This window comes from Megalopta genalis, chromosome 3 (assembly GCF_051020955.1).
Source record: "Megalopta genalis isolate 19385.01 chromosome 3, iyMegGena1_principal, whole genome shotgun sequence".
NCBI classification, from domain to species: domain Eukaryota; kingdom Metazoa; phylum Arthropoda; class Insecta; order Hymenoptera; family Halictidae; genus Megalopta; species Megalopta genalis.
In genome coordinates, this window is record NC_135015.1 from 10,629,693 (window position 1) to 10,653,700 (window position 24,008).

At 34.2% G+C, this 24,008-nt stretch overlaps 5 protein-coding genes across 7 annotated transcripts; 2 read left to right on the forward strand and 3 right to left on the reverse strand.

The window, feature by feature from the left end:
• Positions 1 to 894: 894 nt before the first annotated feature.
• LOC117229675 (uncharacterized) lies at positions 895 to 5,362 on the reverse strand. The gene is made up of 10 exons (XM_033486306.2): positions 5,287 to 5,362; positions 4,736 to 4,961; positions 4,371 to 4,655; positions 3,811 to 4,072; positions 3,476 to 3,674; positions 3,109 to 3,293; positions 2,828 to 3,020; positions 2,513 to 2,728; positions 2,145 to 2,384; positions 895 to 1,734 (listed from the first exon to the last, which is right to left on the reverse strand). Exons 1-10 carry the CDS (start codon positions 5,333 to 5,335, stop codon positions 1,574 to 1,576), a joined length of 2,016 nt encoding a protein of 671 aa, XP_033342197.2. The 5' UTR covers positions 5,336 to 5,362; the 3' UTR covers positions 895 to 1,573.
• An 853-nt stretch (positions 5,363 to 6,215) lies between these two features.
• Positions 6,216 to 12,727, reverse strand: LOC117229676 (uncharacterized). Of its 2 annotated transcripts, XR_013032933.1 has the most exons (11): positions 12,664 to 12,727; positions 11,847 to 12,060; positions 11,016 to 11,300; positions 10,353 to 10,638; positions 9,883 to 10,072; positions 9,217 to 9,398; positions 8,860 to 9,055; positions 8,584 to 8,796; positions 7,892 to 8,131; positions 7,375 to 7,595; positions 6,216 to 7,106 (listed from the first exon to the last, which is right to left on the reverse strand). XR_013032933.1 is itself a non-coding variant. In XM_076520038.1 (10 exons), the coding sequence occupies exons 1-10, from the start codon at positions 12,710 to 12,712 to the stop codon at positions 7,447 to 7,449; spliced, it is 2,004 nt and encodes a 667-aa protein (XP_076376153.1). In that variant the 5' UTR covers positions 12,713 to 12,727; the 3' UTR covers positions 6,216 to 7,446. The 2 variants fall into 2 exon arrangements, 1 of the variants encoding a protein (XP_076376153.1); XM_076520038.1 differs by having other exon boundaries at positions 6,216 to 7,595.
• A 1,045-nt stretch (positions 12,728 to 13,772) lies between these two features.
• LOC117229636 (chymotrypsin-2) lies at positions 13,773 to 16,858 on the forward strand. The gene is made up of 5 exons (XM_076520040.1): positions 13,773 to 14,221; positions 14,383 to 14,533; positions 15,180 to 15,438; positions 15,704 to 15,838; positions 16,108 to 16,858. The coding sequence occupies exons 1-5, from the start codon at positions 14,170 to 14,172 to the stop codon at positions 16,339 to 16,341; spliced, it is 831 nt and encodes a 276-aa protein (XP_076376155.1). The 5' UTR covers positions 13,773 to 14,169; the 3' UTR covers positions 16,342 to 16,858.
• Positions 16,583 to 18,923, reverse strand: LOC117229678 (transmembrane protein 39A). Of its 2 annotated transcripts, none has more exons than XM_033486310.2 (7): positions 18,217 to 18,923; positions 17,996 to 18,135; positions 17,830 to 17,928; positions 17,634 to 17,740; positions 17,291 to 17,543; positions 16,936 to 17,143; positions 16,583 to 16,858 (listed from the first exon to the last, which is right to left on the reverse strand). In XM_033486310.2, exons 1-7 carry the CDS (start codon positions 18,541 to 18,543, stop codon positions 16,604 to 16,606), a joined length of 1,389 nt encoding a protein of 462 aa, XP_033342201.2. In that variant the 5' UTR covers positions 18,544 to 18,923; the 3' UTR covers positions 16,583 to 16,603. The 2 variants fall into 2 exon arrangements, with proteins under 2 accessions (XP_033342201.2, XP_033342200.2); XM_033486309.2 differs by having other exon boundaries at positions 17,634 to 17,743.
• A 305-nt stretch (positions 18,924 to 19,228) lies between these two features.
• Positions 19,229 to 23,436, forward strand: wls (Wnt ligand secretion mediator). The gene is made up of 12 exons (XM_076520042.1): positions 19,229 to 19,532; positions 19,945 to 20,132; positions 20,222 to 20,327; positions 20,397 to 20,521; positions 20,599 to 20,754; positions 20,836 to 21,013; positions 21,095 to 21,222; positions 21,323 to 21,328; positions 21,400 to 21,561; positions 21,638 to 21,865; positions 21,936 to 22,089; positions 22,164 to 23,436. The coding sequence occupies exons 1-12, from the start codon at positions 19,427 to 19,429 to the stop codon at positions 22,262 to 22,264; spliced, it is 1,638 nt and encodes a 545-aa protein (XP_076376157.1). The 5' UTR covers positions 19,229 to 19,426; the 3' UTR covers positions 22,265 to 23,436.
• Positions 23,437 to 24,008: the final 572 nt, after the last annotated feature.

The window sequence follows — 24,008 nt, forward strand, 5'->3', positions numbered from 1 at the left end:
ATATACAAATAAAGTCGATAATATCGTATCATATTCATTAAGAAAGAACAGCGCATGAACTTAGAAATTAAAAGGTGTGAAACTGTAGTCGTTACTTAAATATTATGTACCGAATAACGTAAATATTTCAGTAGCAATCGAACCGATTGTTGCGGTTAAGTAGGGTAGCGTTTACGATCATAAATATGTAAACATATATAGTTGGTTTTTTTGGTCTCGTTAGAAATCAAAGGTACAAGTCTAAAGGAACGACGAGAAGTTGGATTTTTTATTAGTTCGTGGCGTTTATTGTTATCATAGTCATTAAATATCTGTCTATAGTTGATTGCGGGATTTTTGAGTGGGAAGTTTCAGATATCTTGAACGCAATTTAAATACGAATTTCGTGTTTCATCCACCAAATTGCGACTTATGTCCTCGTCAGTTCGACGACCGGATGATCTCCACGATCAAAATTTCCTTTACGAAATCGATCAGACCATTTTCTGCTCGCACGGGATGAAAACACACTTTCCTCGTAAACGACGCAAATATTGTTTGCGGCAACCGTTGCTGTATGTGAAAATGTATGCGCGATTAATTCTTCAAATACGGAATACTTGTCATTCTCTAACTTTTCCTCTCGAATGCCTCCTCTAGACTGAACTCTCAGCATTCAACCCTCAGCCGGCGGACGCTGCGCCGGGTCTTTATGACCGAGTGTTCTTGCGGAACCAACGCAACTGAAATTCCGCCATGAGCCGTGGCTGGTTGACCAGTCGCCTTTCGAAGGTTAAAGTATTTACTTCCGGTCACTTATCACTCTGTACTTATAAAACACACCACGAAACGTATAATCGGCAACCGTATTCATGTCGGCAGAGCAGGGAATAAACTGTAAAACGCCCCGAATAATTACATTTACATCGTTTAATCTCTGTAAAGAAGAATCACAGAATATCGAATTTTGTTTTCGAAGATGCTTGTTGATGACTTCGCGAGCTGTTACATTAATTAATAGATTTACAAACGCATCGAATCGATCGATTGATTCGCATTCGAACCGAACGCCGTCCTCGTGCATCGTTTTATCGTTTATCTTTACCGCGCTTCCTCCGTAGCCGACAATCCGCATGCATCGTGCCACACTCTCAGCTTCTAACGTCTGTTATATATCTATATTCATAGTAATAAATACAAATAATTGAATACCACAGTTCTTTGCACGCCTACGCAACAATGCTAAATTCATCTGAAGCTTAACAAGTTCAACGGACTGCCGCACGTCGGTCGTTATCAATGACGGCGCGTGGGACTATCGGTTCGGTGAATTCTGCCTAAAAATCTGTCATCGTGCATTTAAATAACTTAAATCCTTGTGCTTTGCAACAAACACCAATATCTGCTGTGACTTTCACAAGTAACAGCAATATAAAATTTGTTCGTTTGTGTTGTTTTGTTACTTTGTTATTTGTGTTTGTTAGTTCTTTTCGTATAATGATCGGATGTGAGATAGAACAATCGAATTTGATAACTATTGATAGCAGCCGATTCGTATAAGTTTCCAGTCCGGGGATAGACATTTCGAAAATGTTCACTTCCGTTTCTTGCCCTTGCAGATCTTTGGCATAAAATTGCCGCATCTGGGAAAGTCCTTCGGCTTATGCGGTAGATCTGATTTATGTCCCACTCTGAGGATCATTTCCATACCATTCAGCTGATGGTATATTATGTGGCAGTGAAATAGCCAGAAACCTTGATAAAAAGAACGCATTAATTAATGTTGACATTAATCCTTAATTTTCCAAATACATTGATAAGTGCCCATAAAATTGGTCAACAATGTTAGAGGCGTTCCGCTCTGTTCAATTATTGTTTCAACACGATTTTCGCGATATTATTAAAAGAAATTAATCGCTGTATTTGGAAATATTTTGCAGAAAATCGTCCCGCGCAAAAGTCATTCGCAAAGCGTTCACGGTTGCAACGAACGCAATTCTTAAAGTTGACAATTCGATTATTCCTTGAAAATTACATTTCCCTGAAACCGAAAACTTCGCGTTCGTATTCGGTGAATCGGAATCTGTGAGAATCGCCTATTGGTTATCGGAACGTTAAAGCAGCGCGATTATGGCTCAAATAAAAACCGCGGTGCTGACATGTACCTGGGTTATGCGCACGGAATCGGAATATAACATATCCATTATTCGGCACGCTGATAGTATCCTTGTTAGGAGGGGCGTGGAAGTTTCTTCTTATCTTTCCGTCTCTGTCCAGTTTCTCCAGGTCAGCAACCGTCATAGGAGGTTTGACGAAGTCAGAGGGGCCGAAAGGCTGACCCATTGCCAGAACGTTATACGAGTATCCGTGCAGGTGGAACGGATGCTGTATCAGCGGTACCCCAACTGCAACGAAATATATTGTATTGCGTCGGGTTTGCAATTTTCACGACAAAGTTCAAGAGCGCAGTCTACTTCTGCCTTCGTAACCGAGGCAGATCCTTCGAAACAAAAATGATTCTTGTGCTAATTACATCCATCGACTAGTCCAATCTCGACGAGAGAGTTCAACGGAATATGGACCATGTGCGTGCACGTGCAGTGGGACGTATCGCAACCTTCCGGCAGATCTTCAGCGTTGCAGAATTGACCCTCGGGAAGATCATCCAGCTGGGACAGCGGTGGCGATGGTGGATTTACGAAGTGTATGTGGTCAATCATATCGGACGCGGTGCCATTCGGGAAGGGTACTGTTCGCACGAATCAAGCAGAACATTGAACAGCAAGTATAATTAGAAGTACAGCGTTAAACAGGATGGTTGACACAATCGGTCAACTGTTCGATTTACCTGTAAATGGTTCGTAGGTGTTAGGTTTGAAAAGGGTTTTGGGTGGAATATTCCGTGCGCTTATTGCGTAAAACAGTTTGATGTCCGGATCGCCCGACAAATCGTCGTCCACTTTTCTCGAGTTCCTCATATTACTGATGCAAATCGCGTCCGATTTCGCCGCCGTACAGTTTACGCTCATCTGATTAAGAATCTACGATTTCGGATGCAATCATGTTCCTTGATTCCGAATTCTCTGACGTGAATCATTCGACGAGCATACTCATTGCTACTCTACTTACGACTCGCTGGGGTGCCACCTCGTTGTACTTAGGCTCAGCTATAAATGGAGTGGTGGGTGCATTTACGTACTGCAATAACGCCAATGCTTGCATCGATTTGCCTGCACAATCCACCAGTCCACGGACACGTATCCAATAAGCGCCGGGCTTCTGATTCGTATTTATGATAAAGTCGTATCGCTCTCCTATTCAAGTTAAACATATTTGTCAAAAATAAGTCTTAAAAGAATGAACTTTATCACAGACTTCTTGCACATTCTCCAAAAATAAAAAACAATTGCTTATTATATTGTTTGGAGTATTGAACTACCAACGTCGATTGCCAGTTGCAAGAAATGGGATTAGCAAAGTTCTGTTCACACCATACCAGCTGAGGAAACAATTGCATCCACTACGACAGGTTTTACTGAAACACCGTCCATCGCAACGACCGTCAGATTATGACCTTGAACTGATAATTCCCCGGCGCAGGTAGTACAGAAGGCGTTCACCAAACGGAAACGGAAGCGCCGGTTAGGATCAACAGTGATCACCTCGTGCGGGCTATTGGTCGTACTATTAGGAGTCTGCAACACAAATTGCCATTCTTTCATTCCACAGCTACACAATTTTTGAAATATAACGGTAAATATTTATGCAAAGCAGAGGTCGAGAGAAACGGTTGTCGATCATTCTTAAAGAAATTCCTATAATATATCTTACCTTTCCATTGATTAAAATTGAATCCGGAGACTGGCCGACTACTCCAGAGCTTCGACCAGGGTATCGTTCCGTAGATTCCTCGCGCATCCAATCATTGATCACAATCACGTGATTCGCTAAATCGAAATTGTACAGTTTCCAGTTCGGCTCATTTTTCGCTGGCTCGCGTATAATTAGACTGCCAAAAACTCCGTCCATCTTGTTGAGTCCTGTGTGCGCGTGCCAGAAATGAGTACCAGCATTATTTGCGTAAAATTGGTACCTGTTAGCGAAGCAACTTTTATTCTAACAACCAATGAAGATCAGCGTGTCTATGTGTATTTAATTTCATTGTGTAATCCACGATCGAGACGTTCAACAGTTCTACGAATTTATAAATTATTGAAACACGAGGCAGCGCTTGTTCGAGAAAGATTGGTGCACAAATTGCTACCGTTATCTGCCTGGCTCGGAAAATGAAGGCGCGGCACAATTTTTCACGTATAAATGATTTCATCGGAACACTTTCAATACATTTCACCCTATTTTTAATTAAATCGTGTTATCATGACTACGGTTACCTAAAGGTAGTGGCAGAATTTATCGGACACTGTGTCAAATTGGGAACACCATCGTAATACTGCGTGCCCTCTTGCAGCACCCCGTGCCAATGAATCGTCACTGCATTTTCACTCACAAGATTCGTAACGTCGACCACAATGCGATCCCCTAAACAAACCTGTATGCTCGGTCCTGGTATCATTCTGTTCACTGTCACCGCTGTTCGAGGCGTTCCGTCGGTGGTAATGCATTGACAGTTAGCACAAATTGTGTTGGTAATGTTGGGGGAACAAAGCTGACATGCCCTGAGGGAAAATTGTTATACGCAACTGTACTTTTACTGATAGTTGAGGACTGTGATAAATACAACGTATCGTTCGCTTACTGTCCGTTGACGGAGTAACGTTCGATCACAAATTTGTAGTAGCAGATCCTCGGCTTTTTTCCAGGTCGACAGGTTCGGGCACACTGGAGGGCGTTCGATAAATCCGAATCATCGAGTAATTCATCGTTCACACAGTTCTTTTCATTAATCTTAGGCATACCACTTTGCCCAGGTATGTAACCAGCTCTAATAACCTCGCATTGGTTCCCTTCCTTCTTAGCAGAAACTGTAATAAAGGATCGTTAGATAGCTTCGTGAAGTAATGTCGTCGTTTTGTTAATTCCAGAAATTTGATCTTCCAATTAATCGTATTCAATCGCATACTCTCGCGATGTAATGAAATGATCAAATTGTTACTTATATTTGGAAAATAGTAAGATATTAGAATGATCCAACGGATGCCAAAAGAAGAGAGCAATTTTAAATCTCGTTAAAACCGATTGATGAATTGAAAAAAATTGATTGCTCGATCGGTTCACTGAACTAGCTGTAGTACAATAATTATGCGGTGCAAAAACATCAGAGACTTTTTTAAGATTAATATTTTATACCGGAAACAATGAGAACGAGGCATGAATATAGAATCCAGGAGACCCGCATGGTGACTACAATTTCAACAGACAGAATCTTAACGTTGTTCTTATATATAGTAGCAGTGTTTTCGAAAATTTACTTCGATAAAACAGCAAATCTCGTTCTACATGTGTTATCGATAACGTTAATTACACGACCGATGCAAACTTTTGCTTGTATCGTCTACGTCTTCTGTATCTTTTGTATCGCCTACGTCTGCTGAATGTTAGATTGTCGGAAAGGTTTTGGATCTTCTTTATATTTGTCATCCAAATACCAAACAGGAAGACATTAACGAAGAAACATCTACGTGTTTATATTAATCCGTGTCATTCCCAATGTTAATTACTATTGAAAATACTAAGAAATCTTTTATTAAACATTTTAATAAATTCAAAATAAATTGAAAAATTAATAAAATGATAGTACACTAATTATGGTATCGCATTTTCCATACTTGTACACAATGCATATATCACAAACTTACAAAATCTATCGAAATTGCATATATTTCCGAATTGTCGGGAAAAACCGAAGCGCAAATATTTTCACGTATGCTTGTTCAGATTGTGTCAAGGCAGTGTGTAGGCGGATATCACAAAAAATTTATGACATCGAAATAAATATTTGGTAATCAAATAAAAGATTTACATGTTTTATATACACCCGGACTATACAATTAGCATAGCATACGAATTATTATAATCTGTGGGACTGAATGTCCTTTTTCTTTGGACTTCGCTAGAAAGCTTAATCGGACCTTACAGAATCAGAAAGTAAGAATACTGCTTTGAAAGAAATAATTCAGCTCATGGGGAAATCTTCATTTGTATTATTCCTAAAATAAAGGACTTATGCTTAGTATCTATGCTTGGCTCAATTATTTAATACCGTTTCATAAAATATACACATTTGCTGTATTCTTTTATTTAGTTTTGAATAATAGGTATACAAGATACATATACAGCTACTGTATCTAATAAGAAAGTTTTCATATCACTAATTCAGTTATTTTCGTGCATGATAATTTGCTTTCTACGTACATATATGTGTGTATATGCTTATGTATTGTATGCCTAACTGCGTTCAGCATAGTTCCATTGACATCAGTACATTTTAACAAATTACTTCACATCTAACGTATTCTGACAGTAATTTCACAATGTTTATCGTAGTTTTGCATTCTGTGCTACACGCTTTTTCGTATTCTCGGAAACAGATACCGTGTTATTTGCTGGCAAAAGATAAGTAATCTGTCAGGTGTGTGGGCGTCCTAAAATGTTTAATCAGTCTTACATAGCCCCAAAGATGTATGTACAATAAATTATACTGTATGCATAGTGGAAAACATAAGCAACATTTAAATGAACATCTTTAAAATAATACGGGAATTATATTTAGAAACGCAACATCAACTACTCCAGAATCATAAAATGTTGTAGAACAAAAATTTCATCGATCTACGTATTCAATTTTTGGGGGGATTTTCTGCGTATATGTAATATTGTTATCTCTAATAATTGTATTCATTATTTTTCATTGGATTACTAATGTATAATAGCAAGAATAAATATGACATATTTTCTGCGATCGTCAATAAATTTAATCTGTACGTAATATTAAATTGTCTTTAATTAAATATATTTACGTATAAGGTCTTATTCATGTGCCGCAAATTATAGTAATCAAATAAGTCCTTCTTCCTAAATCGATTTTATTTTTAGTCAAACTGCTACAGAATGTTTTTTGCAACTTGGACAACATCTTCAAGCTGGGACTCCATAGTGTAGAAAACAACCTGCAACCAACAGACGATCTCTAATATTGAGACAATAACATCTATTTTTTAATAGAATAATACACATAGATATATTTCTTATTACTCGTCGCTTATTATATTTCTGAATTATTTACTTGAAACATTAACTGATAGAATATGATTTCAATGTTCTATTTAACTATAATTGTACCGTATTTTGAATGGATTTATTTAATTAGAGCGTAAAACGGAACTGTGTGAAAGCTACAGGCGGATCTAATTTCTCAAACTACATTATTCATCTCACCTACAATTCCGTCAACATTCCTTTTTGCAGCCAATGGTAGTTTATTATTAATCCTGAGTGAGCGTGTGTTTGTTAATTAATACTTATCTCCGGCATATAATTTCCGCATTTCGGGAATTTTTTTGGTATAGGTGGTAAATCTTCTTGTTCCCCAACACGCACGATCATTGCCATACCACTTAGTTGATGATAAATGAAGTGGCAATGAAAAAACCAATATCCTTAAAAAAGGTGAAAAGATAATTAGCTGAACTCGTGAGGATGTGGCGAAGAATAAACTATAGATTGATTTTCAAATTATAGCAATCGCCGTTAAAGGTATCGATGACTACCATTAACTTATCGGTAGCACCCTGTTACCGCAGTAAAAACGACATTTACGTAATTATTGGAGGACAGTAAATCGAGATTGTAGATAAGGAACACGCAGATACGAGTCATACCAATAATATCACAGAAGGCTGAAACTTATTTAAAATACATATTATATTATTTAATAATTCAATGAAACAAATACCTGGATTATTAGCTTCGAATTTAATTACAGCAAAACCATTGTTTGGTACGGCAATAGTATCCTTCTTTGGTGGGTCAATTAGGTTTCTCTCTATCTCATTGTTCGCGTCAAGTTGCTTCACGTAATCGACAGTGATATAGCCAGTAGAATTGCCGCTTGGACCAAGTGGCTGGCCCATGCTCACAACACTAAACGCGTAGCCGTGTAAATGGAAAGGATGCTCTATCCCAATTGCATGAACTACAATTACGATGTAGATGATTGTTAACCAGCAAAACTTTCAACAGATTAAGTACAAATTCATTAAGAAATATTCCAATTTAGTCGTGCACATTTAATGCAATGTTTGGTAATTAATTTCAGGAAAATGATCGAACCAACTTGGAAATACCTCCAATACTGGAAGTTTGCATCCACATAAATAAATGTTTGAAGTAATAATACAAATTTGTATAAAAATTGCAAAGAGTTATCGATAAGTGGGACGTGTCATGCCGCAACAGGGCGTTGATCGTGTACATTGATTTTGTCCTTGGTAAGACCAACGTACTCATCATCCATGTGTATTGTATATATGTATGTATTCAGGATCGATTGTCTTCTTGAAATTAATTCGTAAATATTCGATTGAAAAACCCAAGAATAAAATAACATATCTCTTTCATGATCATGGAAAGTAATGAATTACTTACACTCATCGATTAGTATGATTTCTGCGATAGCGTTTAACGAAATTTCGATCATATGCGTGCAAGTGCAATTAGCGGTGCAGCCACGAGGCAGGTCTTGAGAATTGCAGAACTGATCTGCCGGAAGATCCTCCAACTGAGATATCGGCGGCGAGGGTGCGTTCTTGAAATTCACGCTGTCTATTATCTGGCTCGCGACTCTGTTCGGTATTGGAACTGCGTGCACATAAAGAACGTCAAAATTACAAAGCCGATCTCAGTTTCATAGAGAAATCTTACCTAGAAAGTCTTTGTACGTGTTAGGACTAAAGAACTGTTGTTGATTTTGATGGATGACAGATATGGGCAGATAAAATTTTTGATCCGGCTCTGCCTGTAAAGCAGTTTCGTCGATGGGTTCAGCACTTTTAAGCTGACTTACGCAAATCGCATTAGGCACCGATTGCTCGCAATTGCCTATCGTTGGGTTCAGTACCTGCGAATTTTGGAATTGTCTTTAGTAAAACATGACTGCATAACGCGATAATAAATATTTCTCTGCGCCTGAAATTTAACGGCGAGAAAGATTCAAATTTAAAAAAAAAAATTTATAAATTAAAAAATTTTGAAGTATGGTAATAATGAATCGCAACGTACGGTTCCAGTGGGAAGTCCACCAAAATAAGTAGGTTCATCGGTAAATGGTATCGTCGACGCATTACTGTATTGCAGTATAGCTAGTTGCTGAATGTCTGGATTACACTCTTCTAATGCTCGAAGTTGTATCCAGTAAGCGCCGGGGGTTTGATTCGTATTTATTACGAAATCGTATCGTTCTCCTATGGTAACGAAAGCATGAGAAATAAAAATTAGCGAAGCCTCGTGTCCGCCGGTTACTTTACGAAAATTAAAGAAAAGTTTCCTTCTTCAACTAAAAAATAAGACTAAAACAAAAATTCTATCGGACTTTGTTAATTTGTAAGTTTTTCTCGTAATTTAAAAATCTGTATATGCCATAAATGCATAAAAATCCTTACAAATTGCTATCAGTTTCTGGAGTTAATCCCTTGTCGTGCTTTGACGAGTCCGACTCGTCATGAAAATTTCTAAGAATGACTTACTGAGTATAGATGTTATTCTGTCCTTTAAAATTGAAATAAAATTTTAATCTCTTGTCATCAATATTTAAGCATTCAAATAAATTTAGGCTCACGCGATAAGCAACAATTTTCTTTCCCTTCTAAGAAATTATTGTACTCGAAAAATTTCTAATCGCAGTAACTGTGGAGAAAATGGTATGTCAACGGGTTAAGTATATCATACCTGCATATGAAACAATAGATGTCACGACGACAGGCTGCACGGACTCCCCATCCGTCGCGATGACAGTCATATTGTGACCTTCAATTGTTAATTCTCCAGGGCAGTTACCACAGAAAGAGTTAATCATACGGAAACGGTAACGATTATTGGCATCCACTATGATAATTTCCATGTTACTGTTTATTGTATCCTAAATCGTAAAGCGTCCCATTAGAAGTATTTCGCACAACAATGATTCGTCGATACTGCACATGGGTGAAAATTCTAAAATGTTTCCTTAAATAAATTCCTTAAGAACAGATATTTCTTTTTGAACGAAGTTCCTAATTTTTTTTTCAAATAAAATATAACTGTTTAACTCGATTCTTAATATGAAATTAAGACACAGATTATTTTATTATTCTTTAATACGTCTTTCGGGTTTAGTTGCAACATTTTGGAAGCATAGCAAGGAAGTAAATCGAACTTACTGTTCCATTGATTAAGAATTGTCCCCTTCCATTAATCAACAAAGTATCAGGCCGTTGACCGACTACACCCCACTCACGACCCGGATAACGTTCGACAGCGTTTTCGTTCATCCAATCGCTAATGAAAAGCACGTGACTCGCTAAATCATAATCATAAAGATCGATACTAGGATCTTGTTCAGCTGGTTCCCGGACAATGAAGCTACCGGAAACACCGTTCATCTTCTGCAACCCGATGTGGGAATGCCAAAAGTGAGTACCACTGTTATTCGCATGAAATTGGTACCTTCAAAAAATAAGAACTTTCGTTATTTTATTGCCTTAAAATTGGTATCAGTCGGAAAGAATCGTTGCAGAACGACAATATGCACTGTCATTTTATGAAGGATTAAGTAAACCCGTCCTTTAGCAACCTGGTGTTTTTTGACGTTTAGGCGTACACGACTCTTATCTATAAAGATAATAAAAGTACCGAATATACACATTCGTTCAGAATAAAAATTATATTAACTGAAAGTTCGATCAATAATTATCGGAGTTATAATCGGAATTGGCTTTTGCACATTGGTACATTATTATGTAGAATATTAATTTATCAACAATTTTCAATCATTCATTTTGCCTCCCAACAATTTCGAGTCCTCGCGCACCTGTTCCGATTACCTGAATATGTCTCCAGATGCAATCGGGCACTGAGTAACGAATGGAACTCCGTCGAAATATTGGCTGCCGTACTGAAACAATCCGTGCCAATGGATCGTAATATGCTCCTCAGAAATCATGTTTTCAACATCGATCACGATGAAATCGCCTAAACAAACTTGTATACTTGGTCCCGGAAGCATTCTGTTCACCGACAAAAGGCTCCGTTGCACCCCATTTGCAACAACGCACTGGCAATTAGGACAAATACTGGTACTGTAGTCTGGGGAACAATATTTGCATGCCCTACGGAATTACTTGCTCGTTAGTTCTCATTTATTTAAAAATGAGGCTCGTTAGCAAACTACGAAGAGTAATTCAATCCGTTTATTTATCGGCTAAGAAATATTTTGAAGATGCGAATGGTTACATGCGTTCATATTACGCTACAAAAGCCTATTTATTCACTTGAAAGTACTCAAAATATTTTTGTTTAATTTCAAAATTGACAGATTTCATATGATCTTTCATGCACATGTATTGTCTTTGTGGCTAACTCAGTAAGAGTTATCTGTTGCTATATCAAATATTCAATTTTCTCTATATTGACAACAGTAAATAGCCTTTTCTTCTTTTTCTGCAGATTTCTGTACTCTCGAAATATTCTTTTAGTTTCTCACAATCGGTTATCGTATTTTAGTCGAACTAATAACAAAGAAGGATCGGAAATGATCGGAAATAATACTACACTTTCAATTGAACTATATTTCTCCTTTGTATCTGTAGTTTTAGATAAGATATTCTCTACATAACGAATTGATAAAAATATATAATCATTATTTTTATGCTTACGTGCCATAGACAGGATACCGTTCAACCACGAAATGGTAATAACAATTCTTCGGTTTACCTTCCTCGCAGGTACGTGCACAGTCAAGAGAACTTGACAATAAAGAATTATTGTACAACTCGTAACTCATACAGTTCGTTCTATTAACCGGTGTCATCCCACACATTCCAGGTACATAACCAGCTATTATCTGTGAGCTTGACACATCATTCGCACCTGAAATTGTAAGTGAATAAATGCTATTAAAAAGAATGTTCTTTTTCATTCAAGTCGACTGATTATACTACTGTAAAATTTTATAGGAATTATTAATATTTTGTGTCTTTATTTGTGTATTTTACATGATTATCTGAAAGCACGGAAAAAAATAATAATAATGAAAACGATATGCCTCTATGACGTGAATATATAGTGTCGTCGAATCGGCGACATTGAATTGCAAAGGATTAAAATAATAGAGACGAAGTTGCTTTATTTTAAATGCGTAAAAGACATTAAAAAATAACAGTTGTATAAAATTAGAAAAATGGTATTTTGTAATTTATGAAGAATCAAGAAATATCTTTGAAATGACTTTCTCTAAAATATTTACGCGTCTCAACGTAATGACTGAATCGAATAATTCAATGATCTTGACATAAAAGTCCCGAATAATAGATGAAAATCCATTTTAATTAATTTCGACAAATTTTGTATACTAAGAATAAAATTCCTCGAATAAATGTTCGTTGTATCCTTGAATAAAATTTTGTATAATAAGTTTTATACGCTAATTTTATTTGTTATAACGTTTAATAGAACTGTACAAAATATTCGTACCGAAAATGAGAAGCGCAGAACACAAAAGTGCACCCTTTAAGATGTTCATCTTGCTTGTGGCGTAAGAAAGTAATTTCTTCTTATATAAGCAGTTTGAAACAATAATTATCCCGTGTTTTGCTTCAGAATCTTTAATTATGACTTAAGACTAATGGTGATGATGTAATTACATTTCATTGTTTTCTTATCATTTCGCAATGCAGCGACAGTGCAATTACACTGCAATTATGACATTTTAATCTAGTATACCGTAGCATGATCCTACGTTGACAGTGACATTTATCTTATTACAGATAGTTTGCTAATTGAAATGCAAATTTAATCAAAATCGGGTGTCCTATTTTTACCTATTTTTCGCAAATGCAACATGTTATGATCAATTTTGAAATCTTTGAAACAGCAGTCTACATCTTTATTAATAATAAATTGTCTCTCGAAAGTGTATATTTACAATATTTCTGATGGTCTTTCTTATTGCTTCCTTGTCTAAATTGAACAATTTATCTAATTCAAATTTCGTTCTCTCTCTTTCATAGACAGATGATTTCTTGGAAGAAGGATATTGCAAATATAAGATGAGTGCTCAAGATATTGTAAGCATTTATAAAATAGTGAAAATGTGTCACCTATTCTTTTGATCTTCAGTAAAAGCGGTACGCAATGATTAGGCACATTTTTAAAATTCCCCTCGGTACCGAGTCGGCAAAACATGTCCAAATTCGACTTCTATTGCTACTGATAGACCAATTTGGATAGATGTTCATGCGCCGTACTTTTATCAATGCTTCGTGATTTGCACGTAAGAAAATAGAAAATGCAATTGAAAGTAAACAAAAGCACATTAGAGTGTTCTCGTATTTCTTTGTGACATTTCACAATAATTATTTCTGTAAGCAACATAATAAACATTTATTCCGCTGTCTATTCGAAACTTCATATGGAATACATTTCGCTTGAAATGTAAAAGATGATCTGCGCGCAAAATAAATCTTGCTGTTTCAATTGAAAAATATCGTCATAAATAACACGAGAAAAATAACATTGTCATTTATGTAATTAATGTGACAAACAACTTCTTTTTCTGACAAATATCTCGTAATCGTTTGTTATCCACGTTAATTACAATATTGCAATGAGATTTCATGCGACATTTACACTTTTATGTCAGAAGTATAAAAGTCTCATTTCGGTGTGTCAGTGTCACAAGACAATGGAGTTACTGCTTAATCTATAGGGTGTTCCACAGGTTTTTACATTTACCAGCATGCGCTGTAGGTATTAGAAAAATTAAATCACTTTCTGTTTCTCAACAGCATACCAGGGTTTAAACACATTTGTAATTTTTCTCGTATGATTTACTCGACATGACCATAATTGATGAGGAGGAGCAATCGGTTGTACATAGTAGAAAGAAAAGTTGTACTACATTGATTGAGATAAGGACATATAGATATATAGAGATAATTATAGATTAGCAGAAATGCAACACCTTCAGTCGACAGCACAATGTATACGAGAGCAATTCTTTTGATCCTCGGTTTAATTATCAATGTTCACGGTATTTTTTTTCAAATTCTGCAATACAGCGAAAATCAATAAAATTTAAACAGTGAATTATTATTTTATTTTAGTAGATTCATTATTTCTGTGACAAGTTGCTTGTTTTGTGTAATTTAAAATGGCTATAAGTGATACAGATTTATTTGTGCACACTTCTAGGAGCATTGGTACCACGAATCGTCGGAGGCCGCAATGCAACACCAGGAAAATTTCCTTACCAAGCATGCATACTAAAAAGATCTTATTTTATATGCGGCGGGTCCATCATTTCGGAAAACCTAATTCTTACTGCAGCTCATTGTATTTATGGGTAAATTTCTATCAGAAAGTGCATTTATTAAATTAAAAATGGCATATATAAAACGAATTGAAAATGTATCGTGCAATTCTTTCTTGGATGATTTCCAAGAAAGAGTTAAAACTCTGTCTTGATAAACGTGAAAAATTATACATGACACGCGAAACTTAACAATCAATATATCAAATTGGATTATTACACTTAATTCAATGTAGTGTTTGTATTGTACCTTCGTGAACGCTAAATTTAATTTCCAACCTTCTTATCGTCGAACGTGTGTTTGCACCTGATAAAAAGTATATCACGTCCGCCGATTTTATCTTTTCACTTCCTAGCATTTTTGTGCACGCAGTTTGTTTCAGCCATGCTGATATTATTGAAAAGGAATTGCTCGTGACGCAACATAATATACTATAATACGAAATAAATATTATTAATCTGAATTAAACGATTACAGAAAGCCCAAGCTCTTCAATTTAACTCTCATATTGCAAAATATTTTATATCTTTCCATTTTATAATACTAATATAATACTATCGGGTTGTTGACTTTTAGTTTGTAAATTGATAGTTTGCATTTCTTTGAATTTACTTCATAAGTTATTTAGTTTTATTTTATTTTTTAGCATTTTGTTAATCATGCAATGCGTTTATGCAGGGAGAGTGCCTCCGACATCGAAGTGGTTGTTGGAACTTATACTTTGCCATTATGGAAACCCGCGATAAAATATTCACCGCAGAAACTAATTTGGCATGCCCACTACAACCCGCAAAAAGATTTTTTAAACGATATTGGTTTAATATGGTTGACTAAAAATATTCCATTTACCGAAAACATTCAACCAATTCGTCTTCCGTCCGTAAATCGCGATGCAACGGGTGAAAAGGCTGTTATTACTGGCTGGGGAAGACTTTCCGTAAGTTTATCTACAATTTGTTTGCAACGTACACTGAAGTTAAACTTATATTATGATATATGATGGAGATATTTTCTAATGAAGAAACCAGCGATGAAATCTATCGTAAACCTAACATTACATTGCTTTCAATTAACAGGAGGTAGTAAGACAAAGGATCCGCCACATTTTATGGGGGATATTTATTTTATTTGAATTTAACAGCATTCGAGACAAATATGATATATGCTAAAATTTTTAATTATAAAAATTCTTACTTCTACAGGAGAAGGGATTAACTCCATATATTTTACAAGAAATTGAATTGGAGATAATATCACAACAGTATTGTCTGTTTGAATGGAATGTAACGGATTCTCAGATCTGCACGCTCACAAAAATATCCGAGGGTGTTTGCAATGTGGGTATTATGTTATTTAATACCCGTGATTACATCTAAACAACTAAAAACCTTCAAATTACAATAATATTTCGATTTTAGAAGAATTTAGTTAGTTTTTCTAACTAATCTCAAGTATACATACATATAATAAAGATATAGTTTACGGTTTATCAATTTTGTTACTTTTATTTATTGGCGATTACTGGACGCCGAGATAATTACTATTATCTTTTTTCCGTTTTCAGTAATAAACTCTGACTTCAAATTAATAACATAATTTCTTTCAGGGTGATTCTGGTGGACCATTGGTTTTAAATGGTGAACAAGTTGGAATCGTCTCATACGGAAGCCCGTGTGCCAGAAACATTCCTGACGTGTACACCAAAGTGTATAGTTACAAACAGTGGATAACGGAATACACAAAATTTACAGCCACTTTTTCAAATGCAACTAATACAATTACGAAAGTGTGGATTTCGTCGATACTAGCAATATTGACGTATTTACATTTTCTTGTATAAAATGATCTCGTTTTACCATACGTCCATAACGAATTATGTAGACAATTAAACTATCAGCCTTTTTCAAAAATCGTTCTCGTATTTATTTTGGTAATCGACGATAGCACATTTATTTGATAATCGAAGTTTATAGTTGTTCAATATAGAAGTTTGTAGAAATTGTAGAAATAAAAATAATTTAATGTCGATACAGAAAAAAATGAAAATCACACAAATGAGTAGGGAAATACAGCATAACATATTTTGTTTACCTTTTGTTCGTTTATTGAGTACCAAGATTTGAACACAATTGCGATTTTTCTTGTATGATTTGTTCGGCATGATATACTTTCCAACAAATAAGATAATTTCTAGTAATCTTAAATAGGGGATAGTAATTGATGAGGAGAAGCAGCGTTATTGATAACACTTGATACCAGTCAGTAGTACGTAGTAGAATGAACAGTTGTGTGCCCACAAGTAAAAGCTGTAGTCCCAATAATGAAAAAAGTAGCATCGTGGGATTACTAAATAATGCCTGTATAAAATAACGTAAACCATAAGCATGTATATACAAAATCATCTTGTAGTGTAACTGATATTCAAATAACGTACATAAAATCTGTAATGATTTGAATTTCCTGGTTCCGCTACTGTACATACTCCTTCGGATCGATAAGTCTCTTTATTATGCCTTACCACCGAACCATGAGGCCATAAAACCGAATCATTCCACGCTTGTGCGTAGGTATGATTATTACGATTTTCAATTTTAACCCATCGGCCTAGGTGTAATGCTGCTCGGTGTAATACGTCGCAGTACCTAAATAATTACGGTATTCATCAGTTTTCTGCAAATGAAGGTTTTAATGCAACATTCACAAGTTGAAATCATAAAGTACAAATGCAATTAAATAACGGTAATAAAAAAAAGGAGTTCCGTTCATAAACTATTGCATGAAGTACACACCTAACTGGATAAGCTTGAGAAAAATGAGCACTTATTTTTCCAATCCAAAACATAATGACATGTTGAACAACCCATGAAACGTTAAAATGTAAATATTGAGGTACAAATATAATAGGTGCAATACCACATATGTAAGCACTACTAGAAGATGTGAATAAAGCTCGTTTTAAACGACGATTAAAATCAGACCTCAGAGTTGCAACTTCTGTTCTAATTGCAGATGCATTCAATGAGCAATTATGTAATGGCTTATCTATATAAAAAACAAATATTTTAAATTGAATGTACTGTATATAACAGATACAGTATACTTTTGTTTAAAAAACTTCAGGCTATTACAAACCCAGTGGATATTTTATTTTTTTTTCATCTTTATTGCATACAGATGCTGTTGATATATCGAAAAAAGGTGCTGCACTCATACCAAACATTACAAAATATACAGATAAACTTCTGAAACAAAGTAGATATATTAAAAAGAACTTTCAAATTTAATATATTTGGCTACAATACTAACAAATATGTTGCAATATACCTACGGATAACATAGATAAAAAATTTTCATAGAATTATGCCTTTCAGCCATGTGATATAGGCACCAACACAATACAGTCATCACAATAATTAGAAGGATTATCCTATAAGATGATAAATGACATTCTAGATAACATATACCTAGTCAATATAATGAATAATAAATAATACCTCATGACTTTTTGAGCAGTGTACAACCAGCGAACAGGCACTGACATATCAATAAGTCGATGTAGTAAAGAATAAATAAATTGCCGTGCCATCATAGTCACAATGAAAATGATTAAGTAAGGATCAATTAAATAAAAATTCTGAAACAAACAGAAAATAGTCAAAAATGTGATCTTATGTATTAATAAATCAATATAATATATGTAAATAGTACAGCATACCATACTATAACTATTGTATGAATGAGGTAACCACCACACAGTTCTATATAAATTAAGCATTTGTAAAGAAGCTGCAACAAGCGACACAACCAGAGACAATGCTTCAAAAGTCAAATGTCCATCAACAGGTACAATTGGTATAGGTACATGTTTTGGTACTAATGTTTTTACTCCACATAAGTCATCTGATTTCTTGTCATCTACACCACATCCAGTTGCCCTTTCACCACTATTACTTCTCACAGTTGCATTTGTACTTCCAGAGAAACTAGTTTGTGACTTAGTCTGACCATTTCGACTAGCACCATTGCGTCTTCCACCAGGCATAATGTCTGAGTTTACATTCCAAATATGCTTTTGTAAATGTAGATAACTAAATATAAGCTTAGTTACATTTTTTACAACCTTATAATTTTAGTCACATAACGAAAGCATAACACAACAAAAATTTATAGTAAATGTAATAAAATAACTTCCACTTCTCTAAATAAATGTTCTCAAATAATGACATGAAATATGTAATACTTTTGAAATCTTTAAGATAGCAAGTACTTTATGCGAAAAGGTATGTTACGAACATCGACACAAATAATCCTTCTTTTAGCCAACAGTCATACAATTTTAGATAATGGAATTATTCTATAATGTTTGTTTTTGCTTTAAACATGAATTAGATGTATATATGCCACTGTTACCGGTTTATTGTAGCCATCTAGCGTACGTAGGGTAAAACTACATATGTAGAACTCTTTCTAGCTTTTTGCAAACAATAGGGGTACAAGCTAAATAATAAAACAAATTTTAAATTATGCATAATACAATATATTTGGGAGATGTTCGGCACACATACGTATTTTACTTTTTGTAAATTATGAATATTTTGAACAAGTTTTGATATTAATTAAAAAAGAAATTTTTATAAAAAAAACAAGATACATATATGTAATACGAATTATAGCAAATCTCTAAAACGATCATTGGCAACACTGATTACGAAATGTTTGCAGAATCCTTTTGGTAAAGTTTTATAAATATTGGTACAGCACAGCTTCCATTTTGAAAGCGAAGGTACTCGAAAAGCACGTTAAACTGCTCTTCACATACTCTTTGGATGAAAGCGCTGTGTTGTGCGTCTATTTCAGTAGCATCATAATTTCAGTGCAGTTTCGTAAACAATTCTAGCGCTTAATTTCGACAAACAAAAGAGAAAATGCAGGGAACTATCATAGAAAACTTGAGTGGTAGAAAGCTTTCAGTGCTTGTAATTTTGCTTATTATAGCACAAATTGTTTGTTTTCTAATGGGTGGTCTCATCGGTAAGTTGAAAATGTCAACCATTTCAAAATTGTACTAGTATACAAAGAATTGTTGATGTTGACGACTTTTTCATTCTAAACATGTATAAATTTATAAAACTTCCTCTTAATACATAATAATTTCCATTTTTTTTACTTGCATTTAAAATAAATACTAAAATGTTTGCTAATTAAACAAGTCTTTAAAATGTATTCAGGTTTTATTTAAAAAAACACGCAATATTAAATCATATATCTTTTTATTATTCATAACTTGTGAATGTCACATATTTTTCAAATATACAAAGATATGGAATATTTGATATAAGATTTGAAAGAATTATAAAAGTGTATTCACATTTGTAACATAGTCCTCTGTTGAATACATTTATACAAATAAATAACTTCAGACAATATTTATCTTTTGGTTCAGCTCCAACACCTGCTAGTAGTCAAAATATACTTGGTACACCTTGCAAGGATATTCGTGTGAATGGATCTGAACCTGGAGGAAAGAAATGGTTTTATTCAAGGGGAAAAGGATCTTGTAAGCTTGTTGATATGGACCATTTTAGCTTTGATAGTCATCACCAAGCATACCAAGTTGTATACACATTTCAAGTAGGTTTCTTGGAACTTTTTCTCTTAAATATGTATCTAGTGTATAAGATTGTTTAAATTTAGAAATACTTATTTTTAATTTCCTATAGATGCCTGTCCCACGAAATAGAATGCAACTTGATTATTCCAGATGGCAACAAAATTTAATAGGTGTTTTACAAGTGGATCTTATTCACCATAGTCAGATAAAAATTGGTATGCAACTAGATTTAATTTATGAGTTATGTTATTGCTATGATAGATCTTTCATGTCAATTTCTTTAGCTCCTAGAACCAAAATAACATTAGATGCCAGACTTGCATATAGGAACAAAGGAGATCCAGATGAAGATTGGAAACCTTATGCTGCCTCTGTAGTGGAAAGAATGTTGGATTGCAGTATCGATGATGTGAATACATAAATAAAATACTTACTTTGAACAGAATAATGCATACACTGTGTCATTTACATGAAAATTTTTTTTAGCCAGTGGAACAGCACTATTATAAGTGCAGTGTGGTACCATTATTTGAATTAGGATCTCTATTCCATGATTATTATCTTTTAAATATTCGTCTTCCTGCGGACACTGACAGAAACATCAATCAGGGTTTGGGACATATAACTGACTTATGGCTTACTGTAAATATACAACGTATTAAGACATACTTACAATTGTAAGAATGAATAAATATAATCATCATGTTGTACTTTATAATTTAGGCTATTAACCAGAATGGTGGATTTACAAAGGTGTGGGTAAGTTTGAAGACTATTTATTTCCCAATTGTCATATGTGTCCTTGCGTGGTATTGGAGGAGAGTAAACATGCTTTCAAGATCCCCAGCTCTTTTGGAATATTTACTTTTAGCATTGGGCTCAGCACTATCATTTTTAAATAGTACGTTGTATATCTTACATATTCATTATCTTAATGTAATTTATGAGTATTTAATTATTTTGTGTATTTCATTTTTTTCAGTGCCTTTGGAATACTTGACCTTAGCTTATGATATGCCATTTATGCTTTTATTGGGTGATATCAGACAAGGAGTGTTCTATGCTACTCTTTTGTCCTTTTGGCTTGTGTTTGCTGGAGAACATCTCATGGTAAGAATATAAAATACGTGTGACAGAACAGCTTGATTTAATATTATATTACTAACGGTATACATTTCTCTTACACACACGTTATTCATTGCTCAAACAGATACAGGTAAGTTTACTTATTTATAACTATATACTATATTTCGATATCATTTGTGACAAATTTCTTTTATTCATTAGGAAGGGGAACAAAGAAATTCCTTAAAATGCTATTGGCGTCATCTTTCTGCAGTAGGCACAGGGTGTCTATCATTATTTGTGTTTGATATGTGTGAACGTGGAGTACAATTAAGGAATCCATTCTATTCAATTTGGGTTACAGATCTGGGAACTAAATTTGCTGTATCCTTAGATAATAGGAAAACAATGAACCCTTATTATTTGAAGATGCTAGTCTCCTTGACTTAAAAAAAAACAGTTATCATTTATAATTTTAGCTGGTGTGTCTGCTGGTGTGTATTTAATATTTTTATTTTACATGATATGGAAAGTATTTATGAATATCAGTGCAAAGAGATCTGCATTGCCTAGCATGAGTTCTGCAAGACGTTTACATTATGAAGGTGTAATCTATCGGTTTAAGTTCTTGATGATAGCAACATTGTTGTGCGCATCTTTGACCGTTATTGGATTTATCCTTGGCCAAGTATTTATATCTGCTGTTATTCAACTTACATTTTCACTGTCATTAAAATTAATTCCAATGTGCTTTATAGCTAGCAGAAGGTCAATGGAAATGGGATGATGAATTACACTTAGAAATGACATCAGCATTTTTCACCGGTGTATATGGAATGTGGAATATTTATATCATAGCCCTGTTATGTCTGTATGCTCCTTCCCATAAGCAATGGCCTATTGAACCATCTGGTGAATATAGATGTTTCTTTCCATTGCTATGGCTTACTGTAATCTTGTTCTAACTGACGTTTAATTCCTTACAGAAAATAGCCTTAGCGAGGAAATTGAATTTTCACGTTTGTCAACTGATCCCAATGAAATGTTGTCTCTGACTGCATTTGCGAGAAAAACAGCCGTAGAGTGAATAACATTATACAAGACGTTAGAGAAACGGCAACTGACCAACCAAAACTTTTGTACTTAAATTCAGCGTACTATAAGTATGGTTAAATCATGGTTTCTTGATATTTATAGGAGACAACGACTGATAATACTCTAATATCCTTTCGTACCAAATCCTAATTCTTTCATACCAAAATCAACTATTTATTAAAATCAATATTTTCTAAGCTTCACTTTCAAACACAACATAGCATCTAATATGCGATTTTTACAAAGGTATTTAACTAAATGTTTAGTATTTTAGTAATGAAGTGGATCCAAAGTGCTCTTTAGATTCATCAAATCAACTTCATTTATACATGTACATGATTACGATGGAGTAACGTGTGATACACATATTTCGAGGGACATTCCATTCTAGATTTAATCAGTATCTATTGAGTAAGATTTTTTTACACACTTGGACATTAAACAGCCATAATACCATCGCTATAATTATAGTAACTATTCTCAATCCAGTAAGTAATTTTATAGACTCTAGTTTTTTTAAGGACGTGTGATCTATTCCGTCGTTTTATATACATATCAATATTGGGCATTTATTCGCAGTTTTGAACACACATTTTATAGTTTTTGTAACAATAGTGACGTATATTCAATATTCGTTTATTTTATGTTATTATTGTAAAACAAATATTTTTTCACAGTATTAAGTCCATCAGTACATTTTTAAGATTTATGAATTATATAAACAAGTTTACAAATTGTGATGCATTATTAATAAAGTCTTAGAATCTAGGACATGCATGCATCAAAGTAGAATTCAAAGAAAAAAAGGTGCAATAAATCATTAACATTCTAAATGGGTAATCTTAGTGCACATTATCTATACTTACATAGAGTACTTATACTCAAAACAGCAAGACTAGTATTTTCTATGCCTATGAATCTATTTAATAAAATATGTATCAATAGTGTTTTGATAGAATATTTTGTATTGTATAATTGATTGTTCTATTTTTTTAATACTTTTGTAAATGTGATAGGTCCAATGTATTAATATTGTAAAAGGTGCGTACTAATATCACAAAATTTTAGTGCAGTATTCGATTTATTCACGTTTCTCTAATGTATTAAACATTTTTATGTTCACGATTTTTATACATTTTTTAATTAAATCAATTTGTTAGAGCAGCTTTGTTATGTTATTAGTATTAAACATTGTTGAGTCCTAAATAAATTTTGTTTTTTTGTTGCATGTATTTACTTTGGTGGGAAATATTGAAAAATTACAATTTAAATACTAATCGCGCATACTTAATGTACACGCGATATATATTACGTCATTACATGGTTAAAAGATGTCGTCTTGCGTATGTGAATGTGTGTCGTTATAGTTTCGTCTTTTGTTTCAATATTATTAAACCTGATTAAACCTATACGCGAAACGTAAAACGGAACCAAACATATTTCGACAAATACTTTAATTTTCATTAAACTATCCCCGAGATTTTGTCACTTGAAAGGATAATATCGTTGCATCAAATTCTCTTTTTATTGTACGCAGTGCCTGTGTTCGTCAAATTTCTATTAACATGTGTTGAGGGGTTAGCTCCGAATGTCTAGAATCTCTAAACTCCACAGTTCTTGGACTTCATATTGTCGTTTCAAAAAGGTATTTATATTTTACTTCCAAGTATTTTACGTATTACTCACGCAGAGACAAGGCATCAAATGTAATTCAAATTTAAACTTTACGATATGTC

What these genes read in the sequence shown, in the direction of transcription:
- LOC117229675 (XM_033486306.2), bottom strand. Translation starts at nt 5,335, where the DNA reads ATGCGGGTCTCCTGGATTCTATATTCATGCCTCGTTCTCATTGTTTCC. An exon ending in CGTTACTCCGTCAACGGACA is followed by an intron (nt 4,656 to 4,735) that starts GTAAGCGAACGA and finishes ATTTTCCCTCAG; the next exon opens with GGCATGTCAGCTTTGTTCCC. An exon ending in AATTCTGCCACTACCTTTAG is followed by an intron (nt 4,073 to 4,370) that starts GTAACCGTAGTC and finishes CTTCGCTAACAG; the next exon opens with GTACCAATTTTACGCAAATA.
- LOC117229676 (XM_076520038.1), bottom strand. Translation starts at nt 12,712, where the DNA reads ATGAACATCTTAAAGGGTGCACTTTTGTGTTCTGCGCTTCTCATTTTC. An exon ending in GCATCTGGAGACATATTCAG is followed by an intron (nt 10,639 to 11,015) that starts GTAATCGGAACA and finishes TATTTTTTGAAG; the next exon opens with GTACCAATTTCATGCGAATA. An exon ending in GTGGACTTCCCACTGGAACC is followed by an intron (nt 9,056 to 9,216) that starts GTACGTTGCGAT and finishes CAAAATTCGCAG; the next exon opens with GTACTGAACCCAACGATAGG.
- LOC117229636 (XM_076520040.1), top strand. Translation starts at nt 14,170, where the DNA reads ATGTATACGAGAGCAATTCTTTTGATCCTCGGTTTAATTATCAATGTT. An exon ending in GCAGCTCATTGTATTTATGG is followed by an intron (nt 14,534 to 15,179) that starts GTAAATTTCTAT and finishes GCGTTTATGCAG; the next exon opens with GGAGAGTGCCTCCGACATCG. An exon ending in CTGGCTGGGGAAGACTTTCC is followed by an intron (nt 15,439 to 15,703) that starts GTAAGTTTATCT and finishes TTACTTCTACAG; the next exon opens with GAGAAGGGATTAACTCCATA.
- LOC117229678 (XM_033486309.2), bottom strand. Translation starts at nt 18,543, where the DNA reads ATGCCTGGTGGAAGACGCAATGGTGCTAGTCGAAATGGTCAGACTAAG. An exon ending in ACTGCTCAAAAAGTCATGAG is followed by an intron (nt 17,929 to 17,995) that starts GTATTATTTATT and finishes ATCATCTTATAG; the next exon opens with GATAATCCTTCTAATTATTG. An exon ending in CAAATCATTACAGATTTTAT is followed by an intron (nt 16,859 to 16,935) that starts GTACGTTATTTG and finishes TATTTTATACAG; the next exon opens with GCATTATTTAGTAATCCCAC.
- wls (XM_076520042.1), top strand. Translation starts at nt 19,427, where the DNA reads ATGCAGGGAACTATCATAGAAAACTTGAGTGGTAGAAAGCTTTCAGTG. An exon ending in TCTAATGGGTGGTCTCATCG is followed by an intron (nt 19,533 to 19,944) that starts GTAAGTTGAAAA and finishes CTTTTGGTTCAG; the next exon opens with CTCCAACACCTGCTAGTAGT. An exon ending in ATCTGGGAACTAAATTTGCT is followed by an intron (nt 21,562 to 21,637) that starts GTATCCTTAGAT and finishes AAAAAAAAACAG; the next exon opens with TTATCATTTATAATTTTAGC.